This window comes from Lepisosteus platostomus, chromosome 6 (genome assembly GCF_059453375.1).
Source record: "Lepisosteus platostomus isolate fLepPlt1 chromosome 6, fLepPlt1.hap1, whole genome shotgun sequence".
In the NCBI taxonomy this organism is placed as follows: Eukaryota; Metazoa; Chordata; class Actinopteri; order Semionotiformes; family Lepisosteidae; genus Lepisosteus; species Lepisosteus platostomus.
The window spans coordinates 57,739,239-57,763,904 of record NC_142616.1 but is presented as its reverse complement, the minus strand read 5'-3'; the positions used below and the strand labels follow the sequence as shown (position 1 = coordinate 57,763,904).

General features: G+C 37.6%; 1 protein-coding gene across 4 annotated transcripts; it reads left to right on the top strand.

The window, feature by feature from the left end:
• Positions 1 to 187: 187 nt before the first annotated feature.
• Positions 188 to 24,349, top strand: pxk (PX domain containing serine/threonine kinase). Of its 4 annotated transcripts, none has more exons than XM_088636573.1 (19): positions 191 to 490; positions 2,746 to 2,796; positions 3,552 to 3,599; positions 3,972 to 4,158; positions 4,653 to 4,730; positions 5,395 to 5,468; positions 5,821 to 5,895; positions 8,576 to 8,680; positions 9,692 to 9,793; positions 11,626 to 11,787; positions 12,745 to 12,862; positions 13,398 to 13,476; positions 14,223 to 14,271; positions 14,770 to 14,847; positions 15,033 to 15,119; positions 15,435 to 15,504; positions 17,437 to 17,496; positions 18,998 to 19,025; positions 21,366 to 21,509. In XM_088636573.1, the coding sequence occupies exons 1-18, from the start codon at positions 389 to 391 to the stop codon at positions 19,012 to 19,014; spliced, it is 1,542 nt and encodes a 513-aa protein (XP_088492699.1). In that variant the 5' UTR covers positions 191 to 388; the 3' UTR covers positions 19,015 to 19,025; positions 21,366 to 21,509. The 4 variants fall into 4 exon arrangements, with proteins under 4 accessions (XP_088492695.1, XP_088492699.1, XP_088492698.1 ...); XM_088636572.1 differs by having other exon boundaries at positions 18,995 to 19,025; XM_088636570.1 differs by lacking the exon at positions 18,998 to 19,025 and having other exon boundaries at positions 21,366 to 24,349.
• The last annotated feature ends 317 nt before the right edge of the window (positions 24,350 to 24,666 follow it).

The window sequence follows — 24,666 nt, the reverse complement described above, 5'->3', positions numbered from 1 at the left end:
TGTATAAATTACTTTCCACTGTTAAATGATATTTAATTGCTTTTGCAATTACTACTACATCATTAAGTCACGAAAGCAAAGCCGCAGGCCAGGGCGCAAAAAAAAGTGTATTCCCGTCGTGTTCAGTGATTTTCATGTAATTGCTTCTTTCGAAACCCACGGAAAGATTTTTTTGCTACCGGCTGGTTACAGGAACCCATGAATGACGGGCACTAGGACAGCAGCAGAGAAGCCCACCTCTCTCACAGTGACAAGCAGTTGAACTGTCTAGAGCCGAGCAGAGCCCTACTCCTGACAGTCAGCAGGCAGCTCTTCCTGTAATAATATCCTCGCTTGTACACTTCTGACCGGCTGCTGGAGTTCCCTTCTTGCTCCCTGGACGCTGGGAATGGCGTTCATGGAGAAACCGTCCGCGGGTAAGATCCTGCTGGACGACACCGTGCCGCTGACAGCCGTGATCGAGGCGAGTCAGAGCTTGCAGTCCCACACGGTAAGCGAGCGAAGCGGCGGAAACGGAGAGCGTAGTTCGGGGATACGGAGCCCAGGCCGCCGAGGGCTGGGGCGGTTCTTTAAAGTGTTCAACGTATCACCCTCGGTGTCGCGTTTTGTATATGCTGTTAATGAACTTGACAGCACGACTGGCAGAAAACCAACAGTTCAGACAATTACACTTTTAAGCATTCAACAGTGCAGAGTTCCATAATCTGGATTTAGCGGTGAAAGAAGTACAGTAACGTGATGCGCATTTCGAAGTATCAGTCATTTCTTAACTCCAGCAAGTCATTCAAACGAATTCTGGTTATATTATCAGAGGATTTATTTGCTTCAGTCATCACTTACTATTCTAGATTATGTACCTTCACTGGAAACCATTTTTAAATTTATTTTGCCAGATTTATTTGCTGTATCTTTTCATTTTAGGTGTAGTATTCGTACCTAGCTTCGACGTAACATTAGTGTAAACCACGCATACTGGAACGATTCCAGTTCCCTACTGGGAATCGCTAGTCATCACTTTTTGGTTAATTATTTATCATCTTACGATGTAGAAACGATATTATACTGATTCAGAATTAAACTGCTAAGAGGAACTGCGGGCTCATTCTGGTGTCTGCCTGGCCGTTGACTGTTTTTCTTGCTTTCTTGGAGTTTTTACATCTGTGCTGTTCTTTCCGGTAAAATTCTCAAAAGCAAAGTGAAATCCTTTGCAGTCTAGAAAGAGTTTTATTATGCTATTCTTTCAACGCTGATTTGGAAAAACAGGGAAATCGGAAAATGGGCCTCTTACTACTCTGCTAACCTGAACAGTCAAACCTGTTTCCGATGTCAACTGCAAACACCAGTTCTGTACAGAGAAGGAATTTCTCTTGTTATAAAGACTTGAATCGGCATTTACTGGATCTGTTAGGTTTGCACTTGTCAGTAAAGCTTCTTCCTCCTTAAAAAATATTATAGTTTCATAAATGTTGAGTGATTCAAATCTAGGTCTTGTAGGGTTTTTTTGTGTGTCAGTTTTGTCCAGATAGGAAATGGAACTGATTTTCCTGAAATGCATGTTAACATTCATCCCCATACTCTCCTGGAAAGGCAGGGTTGTTGTTAAGTTGTGAGACAAGGAGATCAGAATACTCATTTACAGTTAATGGTGTGAAACATTAACATCTAGTGCTACAGTAATAAGTCTGCTTCACGCTGATTAAATGATCAGTGCTTTGGGTCGCTGAAACCACGTTTGATTTGCATTAACTCTGATGCATACAGTGATGAATATTAACCTTGGCTACCATTTGTCAGAAAAATATATTCTGGTTAGAAAAACTGTGTTTTTTCTAATTTATTTTGCATTTTAGTCCATTTAGTACATTTAAGTTGTTTTATATGAATGCACATCTCTTTTAAACAACACAGGTGCACAGATGCACAACAGTAAAATTATGGTGCACTCAGTGTTGATTAAACTTTTACGAGCGAGACTAGGAAGACTGGGTTTTGAGTTTGACAACAGATGAAATGTGTTCGAATCAACGTTAAAGTGAGGTCCCAGATGTGTTAGACATGGAAAAAACAGAAGTGTTGTGTGTAAAATGTCTTTATCATTGCACGTGTTTTGTAACATCTTAAATATATGTAAAGCACTCGAAAAGCAAGGATAGTGTAAGATTATTTTCGGAAATGACATGCAATAAAACATCAAGCTATGAATCCTCTTAAAGTTTGGAAAATGTGCTTTTAAGTTGTGTGAGCCTGTACAGTGTTACAGAAGTTTAACAGATCATAGAACTAAATGATCTCAGGACACTTTAATTTTCCTGCCTTGTTGGGAACTTCCTTTGACACAAGCTGTGTGGCATATGGAGTTCCCAAGACCTCAGCAGAACCTAATCACATGTCAAATGCTTTTTGTAATGTTTGTTTGAAGGCAACATTGTAAAATGTATTGTATAAGGCAGAAGCAAGATGATAACAAATGTGAAGGCCACTACTTCCTGTAGTTTTGTGACTGAAGAGAAGCAGACATCAGCATGATTCTTGTCACCACATTTTTTATGATCCGAGGTTACGGAGTGCTGGGGTAGCATTTGTAGATACACTGCATTTCACTAAATGAAACAGTCTAAAGAAGCTTATTTCCACAAATTCGCCTCTTCCCCTTCTAATACCCTCTTCCTAAAAGCATCACAAAAATTAAGATGTCAGACAGTTGTAGGTCTGATGCTGAGCTTCACCTTTCTTTTTCTTTTCAAGGAGTATATTATTCGTGTACAGAGAGGTGTGTCCACAGAAAACAGCTGGCAGGTAAGCAGAAATGGACTTGGTTAGCATAAGGTGCAGGGTGAAAAGGAGCAGATCCAGCCACCTTCTTGAAGGCCGAGGGATTTGTTTGTTGAATCTTCCAATACTGTGCAGCCAGCAACATTTTATAAGTAAAAACCTCCAAAACAAAGATCTTGTACTATTATTTTTATTTGATCCTGGAATACAGTTGCCATAGGTAGATTTGTTTTTAATAACAATGTAAAGATATCCTTACTCTTTTATAGTGCTTTTCTGGACAGTGAGGTTATATTTCCTCTTAAACACCCAATAGTATGACCTTAACTCAATTACAAAAGAGTCCTCTGATTTTTAGCATATCTTGACCCTCTGAAGTTCCAACATTGAACACATATCAAAATTCAGTCAGACATAAAAAGACTTTAGTATGCCCTCCTGAGTCTACTAGATTTAGAATCCCTAAGATTTTGCTTTTCGAAATTCCTTTTAATGGTCATAGCCATGATACACTGTCATCCTGTTTATTTCTTTCCATTAGGTCAGCTTACAGATAGTAAATTGCTTTTCTGTAAAAGGCTGTCTGGCTTTGTTTACTGCAAACCCATGGTAGCGCCTTGTGCAATTTTACCGTAATTGGATTTCAAAGGATTACCTTTGTTAAGGGAAAGAATGTCCTTTTTCTATTATTGACAAAGAATAATGCAAAAAGAAATGTTCTCTTTTTGTAACAGGCTTTTTTTTGTCCACAGTACTAAAATGTTTGTGTACTTTCTTAGGTCATAAGAAGATACAGTGATTTTGACATGCTGAACAATAGCTTATTGGTGAGAACTTTTTCAGTTTTATTGTTTTTCACAGTAATTGCTTGGGTTGAATTGTAAATCATATAATGTACTGTAGGTGCTATATAATGCTGCTAGAGCAGAATAATACAGGAATGTTTTGTGTTCTTCAAAACTGGAAAGAGATTTTAGATTTATTTTTAGAAAATCTGTTTTATTTCTTCTTAATGTTCTTAATTGTTCTGACAAGTGGATTACTCTTGCGGGGATCAGTGAGTGGTTGTATTATTTTGGATAGGTAATGTGTCCTAAAGCTTTGGCAAACACATTGCCGCTGTGAGACCCACTGTATGTGAGGTGTCTGCCCCAGCTCTTTCTGAATTTTCTCTCACCCTGTTCCCTTTTTCTATACAGATCTCTGGCCTCAGTCTGCCCCTTCCTCCCAAAAAGCTGATCGGGAACATGGACCGAGAGTTCATCGCAGAGAGACAAAAGGGTCTCCAAACCTACTTGAACTTTATAACAACACATCACATCCTGTCCAGCTGCGAGCTGGTCAAGAAGTTTCTGGACACCAGCAATTACTCAGCAAACTACACAGGTGGGCAGAAATATACATTGCTGGAGGATGAGTGGATGAGTCAATCGCCTGCTTATTTTGGCACAGGAGTGTATTGGTATGCCATGTGTACAGATGCATGTTGGAGTTGATGTAAAGAGAAGGTGGAGAAACCAGCAATTCCCAAATCATGTTAATGGGGTACAATCCAAACCTTTTTATTTTAGTACAGTTTGCAGTACAGTAAATGCGTGGGCTCCACATGTATTTGTATATTGTATATAACTGTATACATGTGCTATCAGTTTTTTTGCCATTTTATTTACTCTCCCTTTTATTTAACCATTACTTTCAGGCTGTTCTACTTATAATGGAAAGAAAATTTAATTTGAAGCCTCTTTCTAATCATTCTGTTGACCACATCTGTCCTATTGAAAAGTTCCGAGTGTTTTTGGTTTGGTGTTCTATAAACGCTTGTCAGTTTCCGCTGTGCATTATACCAGAGATACTAATCCTTATTTTTCCCCTGTCTACAGAAATTGCCCTACAGCAGGTTTCCATGTTCTTCAGATCTGATCCGAAGTGGGAGGTGGTAGAACCATTAAAAGACATAGGTGAGATAGTTTGCAATACTCCTAGATTCCCCCTTTAGTGTTTTATTGTTAATTGTGCTCTTCACTTAAATTATGTTTTGCATAATGCATGTGTGTCTATTTTGGAGGCATATAAAATCTGCTGGTTTTTTTTTTACCGTGTGTTAGAGAGACCAGATTATTATTATCGGCTATCGAGTACGACATTAGCTTCCTTATCTCTGTGCTGTTGAATTTTAAGTGGGTTGTTTTGCCATTGTAACACAACCGTTTTCTTGCCTCATTAAGGTATTTTAAAACATTCTTTTTATGCCCAGACCTCTTCTTTAAGAAAACATGATGAACAACCTTAAAGCAGGATTCGGTGAAGGGAGGCAAATTGTGAAGGAATGAGTGTGGCACCCCATCTATTTTGGGAAAGGAGAATCAGTTCTTTAGTAAATATTGAGTCTGGAGAGACGAATCATAAGGCTGTTATAGTGTTGTAACAGGAATGCCATTGACAAGTGCACAGAACTATATTATATTCGCCATAATTATCAGTCTTATGGCGTGTTAGTTTGGCATGTAGGAAGACATCTTCCCATTCTTATTCTGCTTTCGTTACTCAAAAAGGCTTTTATACTTTTAATTACTGTGTGATTGCATTGTTGTGGGTTGTTAACTCTTGTTCTATGTTATGAAGGATGGAGGATACGGAAGAGGTTTTTCCTAATTAAAAACAAAGATCAGCCCAAGGAACGTCAAGTCCTTAATTGGGTGAGTGACGTGTTTCATACTATATATTCTCTGCAGCTCGCTCTACATACAGTATACAGTGTACATAAGAGAACTCAGTCACCAGATGTATAGAGACTGTGTAGTACAAGATTGCCTAGAATTCCTGATTTCAGCTATTGATCTTAGATGAAAGACAGAATTTTAAATAAACAAAATACAAGGTCTTTTTCTTGGGTTTTGCTTTTTTCACTGTTGTATATACTTGACTGGAGATTATATGAAACCTTCAGGTAACAGCACATAACATTCGATAGTCGTTAATTATGGCCTTTCATCTCAAGTGAGGATTAGGAGTTTAAGATAACAGGTTTTGCTGGTCCTTTTCTTGCAGGCTGACCTGGGTCCTGACAAATTTCTGTCTGACAAAGACCTTCAGTCCACAATGAAGCTTCTGCCCACTGTGTCAGTAAGTACAGTACCCCGCATTTGTTAACTGTTAAGAAAACGAATACATCTTTACATTCTTGACTCTTTTATTAAACAATTTGCAATGCAGTGATAATGCTATTCTCTCTTAGTAGTTTACGAGTGAGTAGGTTAATAAGACCTGAACAGAATCACAATTCACTGTCACAAATTGCAAATAACCCCGTTTTGTTAGGTGCTCTGTCTTAAAAAAAGTTGCTCTATAGTTTATATTCATTGGCTTCACAGACCAAATAAAGTCTTTCAAGACTTGTCATGAGACATCGTATTAACTGGGATCATTAAGATTGATTTTAAACTACATATGAAAGATGACTTTGAAACAGGGAATAATAATAATAACAACAATAATAATAATTCCTTATAATTGTATTCAGTAGAGCTTTTCTGGACACTCCACTCAAAGTACTTTACAGTTAACAGGGACTCTCCTCTACCACCAGCAATGTGCAGCCCCCACCTGGATGATGCACTAGTATACTGAAAACACATCAGCTGTCAGTCGAGAGGAAAACAGAGTGATGGTTATCATTAGGAGGCCACGATAGGTAAAGGCCAGAGGGAAGTTTAGCCAGGGCATCGGTTACTCTTTTCAAGAAACGCCTTGCGATTTTTAATGACCAAGGAGAGTCAGGTCCTCGTGTTTGAGGTACGAAAGATGGCACCTTTTTTACATAAAAGTGTCCCCATCACTTTACTGAGGCATGAGGACCCACACAGACTGCAGGGTGAGCACTCCCTACTGGTCTTACCGACACATATTCCAGCTGCAGCCTTAGCTTTCCTAAGAGGTCTGCCATCGTGGTACTGGCCTGCTGAGCTCCAGTGGGCTCCTAGTTGTGAGTTGTAGGGTGATATAACTGCTGGCTCCGAAAGTATCCTGTGCCTGTGGAGCAGCATAAAGTTTTGTTTTGCCAGATGGACTTAGTTTTAGGCTGCAGTCTTAACTGGAAACAGTCGGAAGCTTAATGTGCTGTGGATTCAAAAGAAAACACTCTGGGCAGCTGAGAAAAGAGACAGTCCTGAAACACAACATTCTGGGGAGAAGCACAAGGGAGAAAACTCATTGAATTGATTCTGACGTAACTTTGAAACACTTTCTCTCTGCTATCAGAATAACCTGATAAATATCAAGCTTTAGGTTCCTGCAGGGATATAATCCATTGCTAAGGCCTATCTCATGTTCTGCAAATCCCTCAGAAAAGAAGTGCATTACAGTGTTAACCTTGTGCTAATGAGGCTTTTGTGTGCTATCCCTCCGGGTTATTGATGGCTTATCATTTAGATTCGCATTTGATGCTGACCTTGAAACAGAACTTTGAAGCAGTCAACACTTAAAAAAATCTGTCGCAAATTCATTATAGATGTTTACTGCATTAGTCTGAAAACTGGCGTGTTTTCCTGGTCTCTGATTCACAAAGCTCTGCATTTTTTCAATTTCTCATCTTCTCCTTAGAAAAACTGCTTTAGGGTTAAAAAAACCAGGAGTGTCTCGGCTGTAGTCCTGTGAATGTCCCATGACTTCACTTGATTATGTTTGTGATTTAGCTTGTGGATGACATAAACACATGCTGCATACACTATACAGTATGAAGAAAGATTGTATTTTCAGTTGCTGTCCCAGAGAATATGTGATCGAGTAGACTTTTATCTTGCAGAAATAAACTCATTTTAATATATAGATGCTTTGAAATTACCACCAAAATATTACAAGCACACTAATACCTTTGATTCAGTACAATAAATGAAAACTTACCTTGGTGTATGAAAGTAAGTTTAAGAGTGGAAATAAAAGTGCTAACTGTCCTGCAAGACGTAATATAGACTGGAAGCAAAATAACAGAAAGTACAGTCTACTGAGGTTTGGAGCTTCGTTCTGGGACCTGGAAGATGGCCAGAGTCCAAATGGCTTAAACTTGTCGGCTTTCAAAGTTAAGGTTCACTAGGTCCGGGTAAAAGGTGAAGCCAGGGTTCCTAGCCTGAGAACCTGGACTGATGCCAACATCATCAGCACTCAAACTGATATTGACGCTGTTGTAGAGTTGATAATTAGAAGGTAATGATTAGTATCACTTCAGTCTTGTCAGAATACATCTATAAAAATATGAGGGTGCATCCTTTAACAAAACCTAAGCCGTGTTACAAGCCAGATAGTGCTAGATTAACATTGTGATTTCTGCAGATATTCGTTTCTATTTGTATGCTGATTACACACAACTTTTTGTCATACCTACGAAGAATCTGACCCCATGGTTACCAACAAACCAAAGTGAATGGTAAAAAGAACAAAGCTCTGCAAGATGTCAGATGTGACACATTTTTGCAAAGAGGAGCACGTTGTTTTCCTTTATGTAGGTGAGGTTTATTGAAACATATTAGTAGGTTAAACACCACTGAAGAAATTCTTGAACTTAAAACTCCTTCTTTGTTGAAATGTTCTGTGTGCTGTAATATGAAGTGCCTAAGATTCCCTGTCATACAGTAATGTGGTTGGAACTCATACTGCAGGGCCCGCTTGCTTCCTGCAAAGATGGGACAGAAGGATGTCTCAAAATTGGATCTCTTGATTTCCGCAGCGCCAGTGGCAGGGTGTTGCTTTGACGACAGCTGGGATACAAGCTAGCACCTAGCAAAATGTTTTATTGCTTTTTCTTTTGCAGCATCCCTTCATTTGCCCTGTTACCTTTGCTACAGCGAGCGAGTCCTCGGCGCTGGTGATCAGGATGTTCGGCGAGAAAGGCACGCTGAGAGATCACATATGTAAGGTAAGCTGCTTCATGCCTCTCTCAGCAGGCCTCAGAACTTCACACCAGCTTGCCCTGCTTTTCACTCTAATGCATTTTCTCATCTTGCCTTTGTCGTTTGTCAGTGGCACCTCGTATTCTTACTACGAAATCGCGTCGTACAACTTTCTTTTGTCAAGATGATGATTATTTTTTTATTATTTTCATTCCATTCCCTGGTACAGTATGTAAAGGAGCTTGATGACATTTTTGGAATTACATTGAGTCCGGTGTAGGTACCAGAACCTGGGATTCATTTAATTCTTTGAAATATCAGCTCTATGAAATGTTTCCCCTTGTTAGCCTCAAACACTTTTTTTTATTAAGAGTTTTTGACTGAGTTCCATGAGAGTTTACATTTCTTATATTATTGCAGAGCCAATGCTATATAATAATATATGTAACATATCATACTATGTACGCGTCATTTCATAAAAAAGCAGATTATGATTTGAGAGAAACAAAAATACTCATTTTTGGTGCACCTCTAATTCACTAGTGCTTTGAGTGTTGAAATCCCAAAATGTGGCTCATAACAGACAATCTAAGAAGAACTGATTTTATATGACAAGGTATGAGAATAGGAGAGTTCACTCCATGAACAAAATGCATACATTTTATTTGTCTTTATTTGTGAATTTACATAGAGTATGGTCAACCTGCTTCCTTCATTCTTATTCCTTGCTTCTTTTTTATTTTCATGACTTCCCCCACCCTTCCTTTTGTTTCGAAATGCACCCTGATGTGATTTGTCTGAGCATGATCACACTTGTTTACAGCAGTGCCAGAAGCAGCCAGTGCTGAGATAAATTGCTATCTAATCCAATCCTTGTCTGTTATTAAATGTAGAAGAATATCCAGAATGCTTAGTAAATTCTTGCAGCTGATACACTGAAATCATGAAATGTAAGATTATGTTTTAGATTGGTTAGTGTTTAGTATGCAATTTAAAAGCAAGCCTTCAGTGATTCTGTCTGTTGTCTTTCTTTAAAGGCAAAACCAAAAGAGCCTTTCTTGAAGAAGTACTGTAATCCCAAGAAAATCCAGGGCCTGGAACTCCAGCAAATTAGGACGTTTGGAAGACAGATATTAGAGGTACGGTATAAATACATTCTCTTGCATTTTATTATTGTCCTTCGGTTTATTGCACGGTTTTGCCCTTGAGAAAAATACTTTCTGATGTTCTGACTTAAGGCATAATATTCGACGCAACCAAAACAAAGTTTATTTTCAAAACAAGTTTGTAATTGTATATACGTCTGTTATCATGCAGTATATCAGTCAAGCTTAATACTGAAAAAATGGGTACATAGAATTCTTCTGGTTAAACCCATGATCTGTGCTGTTCTAAGATTGGCTTATGGTTTTGATGTGTCAATTAGATCTGGATTTCAAGAGCATAGGAAGATCTTGTGAGGTATGGGCGAGTAGCTTATTAGTGTGACTGATCACATCTGAAAGAATTACACATCAGCATTGAGTTATTTAAGGATGAACTATTAAATCTCTATAGCCTGGTAGTATTTTCCCAGTTATACTTAAGATAATCAATGTTATTCTTAGGCCCCAGGAGACCACATTTCACCTTTCACTTATGATGGGATCTACTGTGTACTCACAGCTTGGAGAATTGTGAATGTAAGATCAATTCATAAAAAAAAAAAACAGACACAAGATTGAACCAAGAAACTTCTGTATAGTCCAGACCATCGAGTCTTATTTCGTTACCGGGAAAGTTTAGAAACAATACAGCAAAATAAGAATCCAGTACTTATAAAACAGAGGCATGCATGGGAAAGCCAAAATGGCTTTGGAAAAGGAAGTTAAGTTTAAAAAATAGCTAACTAGCTTTTGATTACGGTCTATTAATTCATTAAGGTTTATTAATTAATTAAGGTTAATTCTCAAAATTAAAAGCCATAAGAGCGTCATCATGAAGCATCATCTTAAGGGTCATAACCTGTATGGAGGTACTGTAAGCTGTGGATCTCTGAGTCTGTGGTTTACATTCTGACCTAGTTTGCCAACTAGTTAAATCTACAGGTGATAAACAATAGGGAAAACAGAAATATCAGAATTAATTTTGAATTCACTGAATTTATTTTGTTACCGAGATTTATTAACCAGTCTGAGAAATTGGAACTGCACTTCCCTTTTAATTAAGGGACATTAGGCTTAAATTTGCCCTGTCTAGCATGACAGAAATTGTGAGGCAATTCCAGGTACATAAGTGCCTGAGTATATCATATCCTAAGGGGTCTAAACGGGGCCAACCAAGGTGAGTATTTCCAGATCTGCAGCAAAATGAGGACTCCGGGTCACAAAAATCTAAAAGATCTCATTTACTAGGGAAATCGGAGACAGTTCTTTACATAAAAAGTTGTAGATATCTGGAATACGCTTTCCACCTAGGTGATTAATGCCCAAGCTCTAGGCTCCTTCAGGAAATGACTAGACAACATTTTAGATTCACTTAGCTACTAAACTGCCAAAATAAACAAAAGGACCTCCTCTTGTTGGCAGCCTTTCTTCGTATGTTCTTGTTTTTTTTTAATAACAGCCTCCAGCCTGTCTTTTAGAGTCATTAAGAACATGGCCAGAGCAAACTGTCTTCATGTTGTAGGCAGAGGGGGAATGCCCTTTTCACAGTTCCGATGGCGACTGACTTGCACACATGCACGTGACCTCTGTGCTCATTACAGCTCATTACAGCGTTCCTAAAGGCCTCTGGCGTTCGTGTGTGGTGGTGTGTGCTTGTCAGAGGTGCTTTTCATCGTTGCCCATTATCTTCAGTGCTCTCAAAGTAGAAGTACAGTGAATATAAAGTGTGCCTCACACCCCTATCTCCTGTTTTCTAGCTAAAAAAAATGTAACTGTTTTATGTTGTTCCTTACATTCCTCTCTTTTATTTTTTTTTCTGCTTGTAGGTCCTTAAATTTCTTCATGACAAGGGATTTCCATATGGTCACCTCCACGCATCTAATATCTTGTTAGATGGAGACACCTGCAAGTTGCTAGACATAGAAAATACTTTGCTTGGACTTCCTTCTTACTACAGACCTCATGCAACGCAGTTCAGGAAAATCAATGTAAGTAAGGATAGAAAAGTACTTTTTGTGCTCTTGCTCTATTGCTCTGTGCTCCATTTGTCGTGTAACTTATTAGAATCCTATCCTGTGCCCTTTTGTTATAGAAGACTTTTTTTTCCTACATGAAGATGTGAAGTTTTATCTCCACATTATTGTGGAGGTGTAGTGACTTATACACATTATCTTGCAAAGTCTTCTCCAAACAAGCTGAATGGATGTGTGGAGATGAAAACGACGTGTGTTGAAAGCAAAGTTTTTTTTTATTTAAAGTATTTTTTTATTGAACAGTTCTCGGTCGAGCTGCAGAATTTGTAATAAGAAAATAACAGGGGCAGATGCTTTTCTATATTGCATTATACACATATTGGCTAAGCTGTGCCTTGCTGAAGAAGATGATTTAAATCAAAGAGGAGTGTAGGAGGTGCAAGGTCTGAGTCAACGCAGAGTTTCGTCATAGCTATAACAGTTGAAAATGGAGGCTAAAGAAATTTTAGGAACGACAATACTGCACCTCTTACAAGGTATTCCTTGCTGTTTGTTGCTGCCCTTTGAATGAGAAGTTAATTTGTGGTTCTGACTGCTTGGTCATTAAAAAATCAGTAGTTTGAAAGAGGTAGGGGTATGATCCCCAATGTCTTGGCTAAATTCCACACAATCTGGCCTTGCTTAAATCTCCTGTTTATTTCGATTGCTGTATTCTCCCTACTCACTGAACCATCTGATCTGCTGTGCAGTGGGGCCGCAGGTGCAGAGCAGTTGTTTGTCATTTATACAGGTGGTTGCTGCACTGCGATGGTAAAGAAAGCGAGCCTCTTCCTATGTTTACATAGGAATTTTCAGATGTTTTGGGATGAAAATTGCTACACACATGCAAAAAAATTGTTATATTAGTCATTTTTATTGAGTTTATTCCTTGAATGTTAGTTGTTTGAATGTGCCGTTTTGAATATTTTTTAGACAACAGAAGACATTGACGTTTACTCTTTTGGGCACTTGCTGTATGAAATGACGTATGGGAGACCTCCAGATGCGGTTCCAGTTGACTGTTTTCCACCTGCTCCCTCCACGTCCATAGGTCAGTCCAGAAAAGGCCTTACTCTTATATAGCCTGCTTTGCCAACACGCAATTCACAGGTATTTCCTTTCCAGCAGTTAGGAAACCTGAACTGGATTAATCAATTCACTTCTGCGGTCATGTGTGCTTTGTATATTCTTCTATATCTTTGGTAAAGGAATCAGTTGTGTGGAAATATAATGGAAGTAGGGAAATTTAAACAGGTTAGTAAAGCATCATTGAAAACTTATGGTCTCTCTGTGTATTAGTGTCCCTCCAGTGAGTGGATAAGTACGTCTAAACAAGGAGCTTTACTGTGTGAGTCCTGTTTATCTTCAAGCTTTCAAAAACAGCAAAAAAATGGCACGGAAGTTCTTCTTCCCCAAACTCTTATGTAGCGTAGCATAATAAACAAAACACAATTTGCAAAGGCAGTATATGGAAATTTCGGTAGTACAGCCGTGTCTCGGATGTATTCATTTCTGTGCTGCCCCTTTGGGTGATGTTAATGTCTGTAACTCCCATCTGTGAAATTGAATTTCTGGTTGTCTTACAGTGTCTGTGTTGCAATCCATCCTCTCCACCGAAGCCTGCAAAGCTGGAATGCCAGCTGTTTCCCAGCTCTTGCAAAATCCGTAAGTTAGCCTGAGGTATTTCTTAGAAATTAGGATGTGACTGTAAGGTCACTAGTTCTATTTAAGTCCTTGCTTGTTCCATGGACCATCTACAACAGTGGTTCCCAGTTCTTTTCCTAGAGCACTGCAATCATGTAGGTTTTCAGTCCAGCGGGACTCTTAACCAGCTTGAATTATTGGCGTAATTGGAGAAGTTGATCAGATTTTCCCAGGTCTTCAGTTGTAACTTATTCATAGAGAGCTAGAAAACGTGCAGAAATGTGTTCCTCCGAGACGGGAGAGGGAAGCCCTGATCTCCAGGCTTGAGTACTCACAGCCTCACTTTGTTCTAGAGGTGAATTTGTATGTGCAGTAGCTAGGGAGCTGCATAAATTACTTATTCTATATATCAAAAGACTAAGTGACTAATGACTAGGGGAAAGTATCAAATAGAATTTTACTGTTCGATCTATAGTGTAGAAAATCTTTTTCTAATGAAATCTAGAAACAAATTGCCACATGTATGCTGCTTAAATATTTATGGCAGGTAAATCTATAAAGTTCCAAGGAAAAAGGGTTATATACAGTACTGTTATACATTTAAGCTGCAAACATGGGTGTGACAGTGTTACAGGTATTTCCTCAATAAAAAGCCTAAGGAATTATCATGTGCATTATATAAATTGACCCTTTTTTATCCTTGTTTTTGGATATACTGTATATACATTCTGTAATACCACAGAACACTTTTTTTTTTCTTTTTCTAGGCTTTTTAGTGATGTTCTGTTATTCAACTCGGAGAGACCCCAATTCAAGGTGAGAAGGAATAGCTTTTATCTGAATGAGCCGCATAGTATCAAAAACAATATTCACATAATGATCAGGACATTTACTCCTGCTTCTTTAATACCTACAGTATGTATACAGTATATGGGCGGAGCGGTGGCTCTGTGGCTAAGGATCTGCGCCTGTGACTGGAAGGTTGCGGGTTCAAATGCCGTACAATGGCAGACCCTGCGCTCTGACCCCAAGCTTCTCTCCCTGTCTGTGTGTCTGTGTCTCCATGGAGAAAAGCTGGGGTATGCGAAAAGACGAATTCCTAATGCAAGAAATTGTATAGGGCTAATAAAGAAACATTATTATTATTATTATTATTATTATTATTATTATTATATAACCTGTTATAGAATGTGCAATGCCTTTTTCTTACAAACAGTCCACAGGATCTTATAATGACCAACTAGTATTGAAACTGGGTTAACATCCCACTGTATTCAACTGCATCATATAATTCTTTTGTCAATGAAATTGCAGATTTCAACTAAATTAAAGGATGCCTTGAAGAGTGCTAAAGAAAACCTGGAAAGAAGGCTGCAGGAAGAACAAAAAATGGTGAGCTCAGATTTCCTCCCCCAGCCTGTTAGCTGTAGGGGAATTGAAACCAGAGCCTCAGGAGTATGTTTTTGTAATATTAAATACGTCCGAGGCTCATGTCAGCATGAGCGTATGTTGTTGCCAGAAAGTTGTGACAGAGCATATTCAGCAATCACATTTGCATGTTTCATTTTCTCTCTCAGATTCACCAGCACAGGAGACTAACCAGGGCTCAGTCTCATCATGGCTCAGAAGAGGAGAAGAAGAAAAGAAAGATTTTGGCAAGAAAGGCAAGAAAGTTTTAGTTAATTGAAAAACATAGTAGTAATGATACAATGGCAAAATCATCTTTTTTTTTTTTTTTATAAAGCTGTCCTTTTTTGGAACCCAGCTGTCAACCTTTAGAAGTTTAGCTGCTTGTGCCTTTAAACAGGTCCAGGGTTTGAAAAAGCAAGCCTGGAACTGGTTTCATTTTTGTTTTGTTAGTGATTGGCACAAGATCTTTTGACATGCTTGTACGTCTAATCCTTCCGTTTCTGACTGTTTTGAAAGAATTTATTAGAGGTCAAAGAAAAGAACAGCATGTCCTGTTTCTTCTTTAACAGAAATCCCGACAGTCGGCATACGAAAATGAGGAAGATCTCTCTATGAAATGTAACAACTCAAACAATTCTGGTACGTAATGATCGATTCTTTAAAGTTGCAAAGTTTGAAACCATTGTTATAAGGAGTATTTTTTATAAATGAACATGATTATTAAAGGTGAATGTTAATATATCAGACAGCTTTGTTGTTAATTTTAATGTCTGTGTATGATGAAAACTGTGGAGCACAGTTGTCCCATTGTGTATACACACCTATGCGACACCCTTCAAAGTTATGTGCATCAGTTAAAAACTTGTTCTTTGTTCACGTGGAGAATATAAGCAAGTTGCTAAACAAGAAAAGGCCATTCGGCTTATATTTTTAATTTGATAATAGCTTATACTATAGCTTGATACCTGGCTCTCAAACTGTACAACCATTTCTTGAAACAAATGATGGTGTCAGTTTTGCTGTAGATTCTTAAGCAATGGAGTGAACTTATTCTTAAAAAATTTGAATGCTGTAATCGGGTCCCCAGTACAGTTCTCTTGCTGTTCAAGACTACAATGATGCAGTTATTTTGGCCTGCCTTTTAGCCTGGAGATGTATCCGATTGCTGGACTGAGCAATCAGACTGAAACATCAGTTGCTTTTCTGCAGCATGATAATCAAACTTGTACATTGTATTCAGTTTGGGGTCTTACTTGTGCATGGTACATTTTTAATATAGCATTCTCCCATTTAAATTTTTAATACACTTTTTAATTCTATATCCTTACTATTTTATTACTACACCATATTATCTAGAAGGCGTAAATGATCTGTCAGCTTTGCCACCTAAGTGCCTCTCGCTCTGTATCTTATATTTGTTCTGCATTATTTATTGTTACATGTGATGTTTTTTCTAACTGTACTGTATGCAAAACCATGTACTTGGCATTTAATGTAGAAATCTGCTCAGGGTTGAATACTATTTAAATATTTTGGAATTTCCTTAAAATGTTAAACAGACTAAAGCCTATTCAAAATCTGAATATGTATTTTTGTTTTGCCTGTATTGATTGTAGCATATTATAATTTAAGTAAATTAGGATTAGGGCCACATTCAACTAAGGAGGAAAAGGCTCCCCCTGATGGTGTTATGCCACAGTGGAGATCTCTTTATACTTGCTGTAATTAAATTTAAGCAACCTACCATAAAGAAAATACGTTCACCACAGTTGAAAAAAATCCAAGCTTAAGTTGAATTTTGTTAACATCAAAGATGTGTACTACATTTTGGAACAAAGGACAACATTTCATCCATTCTCTCATAATCATCATCATAGCCATCCTCATTCTTACAGTATGTTAACAAGTATAAACCTGGTAAGTGTTATTTCATTTAGGTTTATTCTTAAAACCTGTGCTGTGCTTGATATATTTTTTCAAAATATTTTTTCCACATTTTAATTTAATTTTTAATTAAACCGACAGGCATGTTTCGTTACAGTTTAAACTTCTGGCAGCAATTGCAATTGGATACAGATTGCTAAAGTGTTATATACTGTATGCAATACAGTATATCCAAAATATACAATAAATAAATCAAGGGTGTCCTGCTGTGATCACGACAGGTTTACAGATCTCTTATGAGTTTTAACCTTGTGATAAGGTGTGTGTTTGGGGTTTTTTTTCCAGCCGAGCCCTCAGTAGCACCTTTTAACCCTTAACTTAATAATAAGAAGAATTTGAACTGTCTGTTCCTGGCTCTTATTCATGTTTTTTGGCATTAAATTAAATGCTTGAAAGAAAATGCAGATGTTCCAGTGAAGACACTTCTTAGATAAAGGCTCCGGTGTTCTAATGAGGGCGGGATGGAATGAAAACCCGGGACCAGGATTGGGAACCGCTGGTTTAAGCAAAGATGCCATTCAGTGATGAAATGCGAAGTTTACATGAAAGAAATGAAACAACAAAATCTTAGAAGAACTCAGGCCCAGCAGCTGTGTGAACTTTGATGTGTCTCATCCCTCTGTGCAGGCTCAGGAGCCAGCTCTCCCCTGACATCTCCCTCCTCTCCCACTCCACCGCCCACAGCAGGTAATACCCAGGCTGTCCTGCTTCAAACACTTGGGCTCGCACTCTCAGTTAATCTGTTAGATTTGCACTACCAGGTAACTGTGCGTAACTCGAGGCTTAATTCAGGAAGTGCATTGTACAGTATGTGTTTTCCTTTTTTAATTCCAGTGTTTTTGACCATCTGTTGCTTGTGTGATGTTAACAAAGACCCTAATACGCCGATTCTTAACAGAACAAAGTTTCTTTTAATAGCCACAGTTAGATTATAGTATACAAGTAATTTTACTTATGTAGTATAACTAAATAGTTATAAATAGTTAAATCAGGACTAATTGTTAAATTGTGAACTAGTCAGGACATGTGTAAGTAGCATTGAGTTGTTGGTTAAACAAAGTTTGATAGAATAAAGGGATCATTTGTTGAGATATTATTTTACATGCAGGGGCTACAAAATCTGCAGAACAGTTTCTAATTAATGTTTTCACAGGATGTACATTGCGACACTGTTGCTGTTAGGTGCAATAAAACAGCTATCAATTACAGTGTGTGAAAATCAAACCACAAAACAAAGCCTAAGCTCCTCTTTGAGCTCCTAACCAACTTCTTCTGTTCCTTCACCATACACACCGGGCAGCTAAGTCTCTATCGGAGATGTCTACCAGAACTCATGGTTCCACTTAGGATCCATCCATCAATTTTTGGCCAGTAGCTTCTTAGTCGCTTCTTCCCCTGCTTCCTGGTTTTTAAATCACCTGACCAATTATCTTCTCCCCAGTGGTCAGGTGTGTCGTTGTTAGCAGCTCATTCTTTGCAGCATACTGGGGAATGTGCTTTAGACAAAGATCTCTATCTTGTCTGAACCTACCAAACCCTTACAATGTGGATAACTACTGTAATATGAAGTGCTGTATGCAGTATATATGTCTTTGCATGAAGGGCATCAACCTTTTGAGCTAAGTGAAAGGCTTATCTAAACTCAAACCATATCATACAGAATACAGATACAGCTCTAAAGATTTGTCCAGGTTTCCATCCATTTAGAGCTTTTCATAATATTTTGTATATAAAATAAACCATTTTTAGTTTAACAACTCAGAATCACACCACTGCAGGTCCTAATAACTTGTAAATCTGTAGGTTCCCACACTAAGCAAAAAGTCCGCCTGTGTGAAATTCTTTTCATTGCGGGCATTCTTTTTTAAAATCCCTCAAATATATATTTTGCTAACATGTATATACAGTATACTAACAATTATTTAAAAAATAAAGGCCCCCTGATTCCTAAAATATTCTTTCAAAATTCAAGGTTTTGAATCCCATTGAATTCCCTTGATAATGGGCAACCATAACTATAAAACCATGAAATGTGCATCTTTTCCCTTTGACACGTCTATCAAACTTTGATTTCACCACAGAACTAATCTAATAGTCAACTTTGTTGTGCGTTCTGATTCTGTTCAAGCTGTAATGAACAATAACGTTTTCTTGCCTCTCTTTTCCTCCTGTGCTGTCTTCAAAGTAGAGCATGCTCCATTTTGAACATGTGTGGGGTAAAGTAATTTCATACTGATTTCTTTGCATTTTAAAGCTGCAATATCTCTGACTCAGTTACCTGTATAATGGATTGGCCCAATTTCTTGCCTCAATCTGTTTTGAGCTCCTGTCTTTAAAAAGAGAAATGAAAACATAAAACCATGTAAATAGTGATCTATATTCAAGTTAGAATTCTTGTTTCTAGATATTCATTACTGAATGATATGCACACTTCACTTCCTTTACTAATTGCTGTTCTTGACAGAGATTTGGAGATTTATGTTCTTAAAAGGAAGCATAGGGAAGTAACTGTGCATAGAATTTTTTAAAGCTTTACAAAATAATTTTAAAATAGAATATCTTTTTCAGCAGGTAAAACCATGGTAAAATATATGTACATGTAAGAGTTTAAGCAGTCCATTAATCGCTACTTTATTTGGAGTCCCGGGACATTTGGATGTGTAGCAGCAGATTGTAGAGACGGGCACATTTCAGTCAATTATTCGCAACTTTATTTGGAGTAATGGGACATTTGGATGTGTAGCAGCAGATTGTAGAGACAGGCACATTTCCATTGGAAGTATTACAATATACTGTATGCAGGTGTCTCAATTCAGTAGGTCTTATAGCTCACCCTAATTCTCCTGTTTCTAAAGATCAGGAAAATTAGGAAATTATTGATCAATTAAGAGAATAATGTGCTCAATTAAGGAACTCTGGTTCTTGGGAACTGTTCATTTATTTTCTAAATTGTTTTAAATGACTTGACAAATCACCCCTTTAGGTGATCACAGTTAAATTGTTCCAAGACTTTATAAATTGATGATTTCATGGTGGCCTGTAAAAGCTACTGGAGTGTAACTCTCCAGGAGCATGGTTAGGAAATCCGGTTGTGATGGAAGAAAACACTTGTTCATTCTGATATTTCAGAGCCTGGGTCAATATCCCCTTTCATCCCATTGACGGATTATTTTAAATGAGGAATTTATGACTTAATCAAAAAACTGTAATGTTATAAACATGATCCTCTTGTACATTTCCCTTTCTCCATTTAAAAAGCAGGAGCCAGTTACAGTCGTACCTTCAGAAGAAACTCTAGTATTTGGCCTTAAGATATGACATGTAAACAGAATATAATACTTGTGGTCAGAAGGGATTATGCACCTTTAAAACGTGTCGCAATCAGCAAGGTGATCAACTTAAGACACACATTTGTTATGCTGGAAAGCATTATAAATCCAGTTTTAATCATTTCTGCAATATTTTGAAATACCCAATTGAAGACATACACAAGAAGGATATAACATCTCACAAGTGCCTTAATGGTGTGTTCTCAGGTTTGTGATCACATTGTGTTGTCTGTGACACCTGAATGGTTTTTGTTCAGGGGGGTTTGCAAAAAGGAAAGATTTTCCCTTTACCATATTATTAGCTTTTAGCTTTATTTAAATTTGGTACTATTGTCTTATGTACTAGGATTGAGAAACCAAGGTTTGTTTGCCATTTATCCTTGTTGATTTGTCCAGGAAAAGGCAGTAACAGCAGATAAAGCTCCTAATAGTATATTAAGAATTTACTAATTTAAGTTCCCAGGCTTTTGATTTTAGAAATACGTGAAACAGCTTGGTGTAAGTGTGCGATTTTATACAGTCTAATCTTTTCCTGTTTAATTTCTCTGTAATAGTTGGCTGCTGGATTGCAATCTACAGCCCTGTTAGGCATATTTCAGTGTACAGTCATCCACCCAGGCACTGCCCGTAGATTGAGCAATACTTTGCAACTTTTGTGATATTGCTTTCAAAGAACAGTTAACAGTAGTTTTACATTAAAGTATGTTTATATATATATGAGTGTTATTCACTAATAAGTAAGAAATAAGGTCTGGGAATATGAAACAGGATGAAGGGAAGTGACTTGGATTTAGCACTTCCATCCATGAGATTCTTCAAGAAGAAAGAAACAAGGATAAATGGCTCTATCATTCCTCAATATTCACTCATTCCCATTTTGATTTGTAAAAGCATGAAAAAGCACACCTGTTTTTGCTAACCCCCTACAATGATATTATACTGTGTTTCTTATTCAATGCTCATTGATTGATTTGCATTTTTTTATTTCATCACTATTAATAAAAACTATTCATAAAAAATGAATAAAAACTTATGTCGAGATCAGGTTGATTAAAAAAGGTACCTCATCTTTATTTTTCAATGACCCTGACACAGTCTCCGCCTTTGAGTGACAGTGCCCTTTTTAGACCTGAACGAAAAGTAAATCATTCCGTAACACGGGTTTTTCATTCAAGCCTCTCTTCCGTATGTTCCGCATTGTAATGCTTGCTTCTCCGATTTAAACAGGAGTGCCGCCAGCACCCCCTCCCCCTCCTCCTCCTCCTCCTCCTCCTCCTCCACTGAATGAGCCAGGCCTGTGCCAGTCACCCCTCTTGCCTGTGAGTGACCCAGGCCGGGGGGCCCTGCTGGGCTCCATTCAGAACTTCGCCAAAGGAAGACTGAGGAAAGCCGAAATCAAAGACCGCAGTAACCCCCTCATCTGACAGGCTTACACACTGCCTATGTGGTTCTCACTCTGCTGTTTGCGTTTCTTGTTTGTTGTTCTGTTGACCACTTTTTCCTAGTTTTTTTTTTGTAAAGAGTGTAATTACAAAACGTTACTTTTGATCAACTTGAATACACTTGTGCCACCGGGGGAGGTTAGGTTACACTTGGGGAGACGTTAAGGAACACTAGCCCGTCGACTGCACTTTACTGTGTGGTTTAGCTGGAGCGCTTTGTGTACAGTATGTGCAGCTTCCAGCGAGAGTGCTTGGGAATGTGGCCGTTTGGGAGTACTTGAAGCAGTGGATGTCTATACAAGCACTCAGCCAAGGTATAGCTGCAAATTAAAAAGGGTGAAACTGAAGTCTCTGTGCTCATAGTCACATTGAATTTTATTAACCCCTGTTTTTTCCTCATCATTGAATTTCTAAGAAAGCCGAAGTCCTAAGTACACGTATATTTTATATCAGACATCCCGTACCACCTCTGAAGGCACTGAGCCCCTTTTCTTTGCCCTGACAGTGATTTATGCTAAAGGAGAATGGCTTGTTTTTCACTGTTACATTTCATTCTTATCACAAAGGAAAGAAGGCTGCATATGTGAAGGGTTCCTGGGTTCTGCCAGAGCCGTGTCAGGCTGAGTGCCAGTTTGTATTGCCACCATGAGAAAAATTAGTGTACCTGTTTCTGGATTTAATTCTGGCTTCTCTTGGTGAAGTGTGATAAATGCATCTTTAAAGATCTCAGCTCAAAGGATAGGTCAGAGAAAGAAAGGCCTATTGGGATGATCCGGCACATATATGTTTAATTGGAGTCATTTTCAGCACTTCTGTGTTTTATTGATGTAACCTGGTCACTTCCATGCATACACATTCAGATAAGCAAAACCCTATGTTGTGCTAAAATAATTTTAAATACATGAACACAGCATGTCCTCTTTAAAATGCAAATTAATTAAACAAAACAACACAAACAGGCCTTGTCAACACCTTAGTGAAAAATGAATTTAAACTGCTGTTGTTCATCCCTTATTTTCACTGCTGTGCCAAGGGGCTTTTAAAACCAACACTTTAAAATATAGGAAATGAAGGGTCCCAGAGGAGTAGAGTTTGAACTGAACTAGCACAATCCCATACTCTTCTGTTGTCTCCTTACAGACAATTGAGTACCAGTAGAATCCAATCTTTCACACCACCTTTTCAAATATATTATACACTGCTGACAGACACTCGCATGTCAAAAGCAGTCTGCTGCTTTTTAGATCAAGATTGTTTTTTTTTTATTTATTGCAACCTGGTTTTGTTAAATTATTGAATGCTTGCATATACATGTTGCATATTCCGTGTTTTAATTCATATGATACAAGGCAAAGATGCTTTGTTTACCAATTTAAAATGTTTGGTTTTTCCCATGGGAAGTTCATTTTTTAGAAAATTGGAAGGTGTCTTAATATTTGCCCCGTTGTGATTATAGTAATCATATTGAAACTGTGCAACAAGAACATCATTCATTTTAGATTCAGTTATAGCATGTTTCACAAAATGTATGTCCAATACAAAAATGGAAAAGCTTAATACTTTTTCACCAACTTAGCTGTTCTTGATTTTAATTTCAGCATGTTGTTTAGCTACTTCCACGATTATTGCTTTTCCTGACTGTTTTACTTGAATAAATAGAAAGCATCTGTGATTGGTTTTGACAGATTAACAGGTGTTATTTTCTGGTTTGATTGATGATCTGTGTGTTCAAAGAAAATAAATGAACAAATTCAAAATCTCATTAAGAGTCTCGCCATGTAGAGGCAATTAGGGGCAGGTAACCAAACTCCAAATGACCCGTCTAATCTACGTCTGACAATTTGGCATTGTGCATCATGCAAGCAGGCATGAATGATCATGCAGAAGACTGACATTTATATCACCAATAGACGTACTTTGCTAAAAATGGATATTTACAGTTTTGAGGTTGCTCTATTCAGTGACTGTACTCTACAATTCATTAATCTAACCATTTGGTCCATGCATTTTAAGACAGATCATATTGTACTTTATGTCCGAAAAGCAGAGATCATCATTGCTTCAAGTACGTGTACTGTGTGAGTGCAGAGCTACAGTATCTAGTTGAAGGCCAGTATACACATGCTCTGTTTTGGTGTAATGAGGTAATAAAATTTAGAACTTTGTTGTAATGTGTTAATGATTTAATTTGCGGACTACTTTCATGCTTGTGTTGTGCATCTGTAAGCATAACTCCCTAGTGTTTTGTACTTGCAAGAGAGCAAGTGAATGATTCAATTTTGACACAAAAAGTAAAGCCTTAGACTTATAAAGAGATGCCCACAAGTGTTAGTTCTGGGATTTCCATTCATTGGCATCATTGGGAAGCCTTAAAAAATGCATGTTAGTCTTGATATTTTTCTGACCTACTGTATAAGCAACTTATTATTTTTTAATTGATTTTTTAATATTTTGCTTTGGAGTTGGGCACCTGGCAAAACAAGCCATTCTCTTACAGCATACATTCGGACTGTGGTTCAGTTTAGAGTTCACCTTCTAACTTTTCTTGGGGAAATGTAACAAAGTGCATAAAAATGCCATTTTTGCAAACCTTTTTGTGATGTATTTTTTGTCACAAGTGCTTAAGATATTTTTTTCTTCCTTAGAATTAAACATTTTATCTATAATTATATAGAGATTATCATTGTGATGTATATATGTACAAATATTTCATGTACCTGTGAAACAAAATCTGTCAGACTATTTTATTAAAATAATGGATGAACCTTCTTTGCCTTGTTTTTTGTATAAGCCTCATAACACACACTAGAGAAAAAAAAGAAACTGCAAAAGAGAACTAATCAAGAAGAGGTACATGAATGCCAAATTTCTTCACTGTCACAGTAATTATATGAAACATCTTAAGTATAATTAGTGTAAATACAGTATATCGCATGATTTGGACTTAAGAACTACTCTTCATATGAAATGAAGTTGAACTCTACTTCATTTTGGAAAACAGCTGTTTTCCAAAGTGAAATTCTGTTAACAATTATATTAATTTATAGCAAAAGATACACTAATAATAATTCCTTACACTTATATAG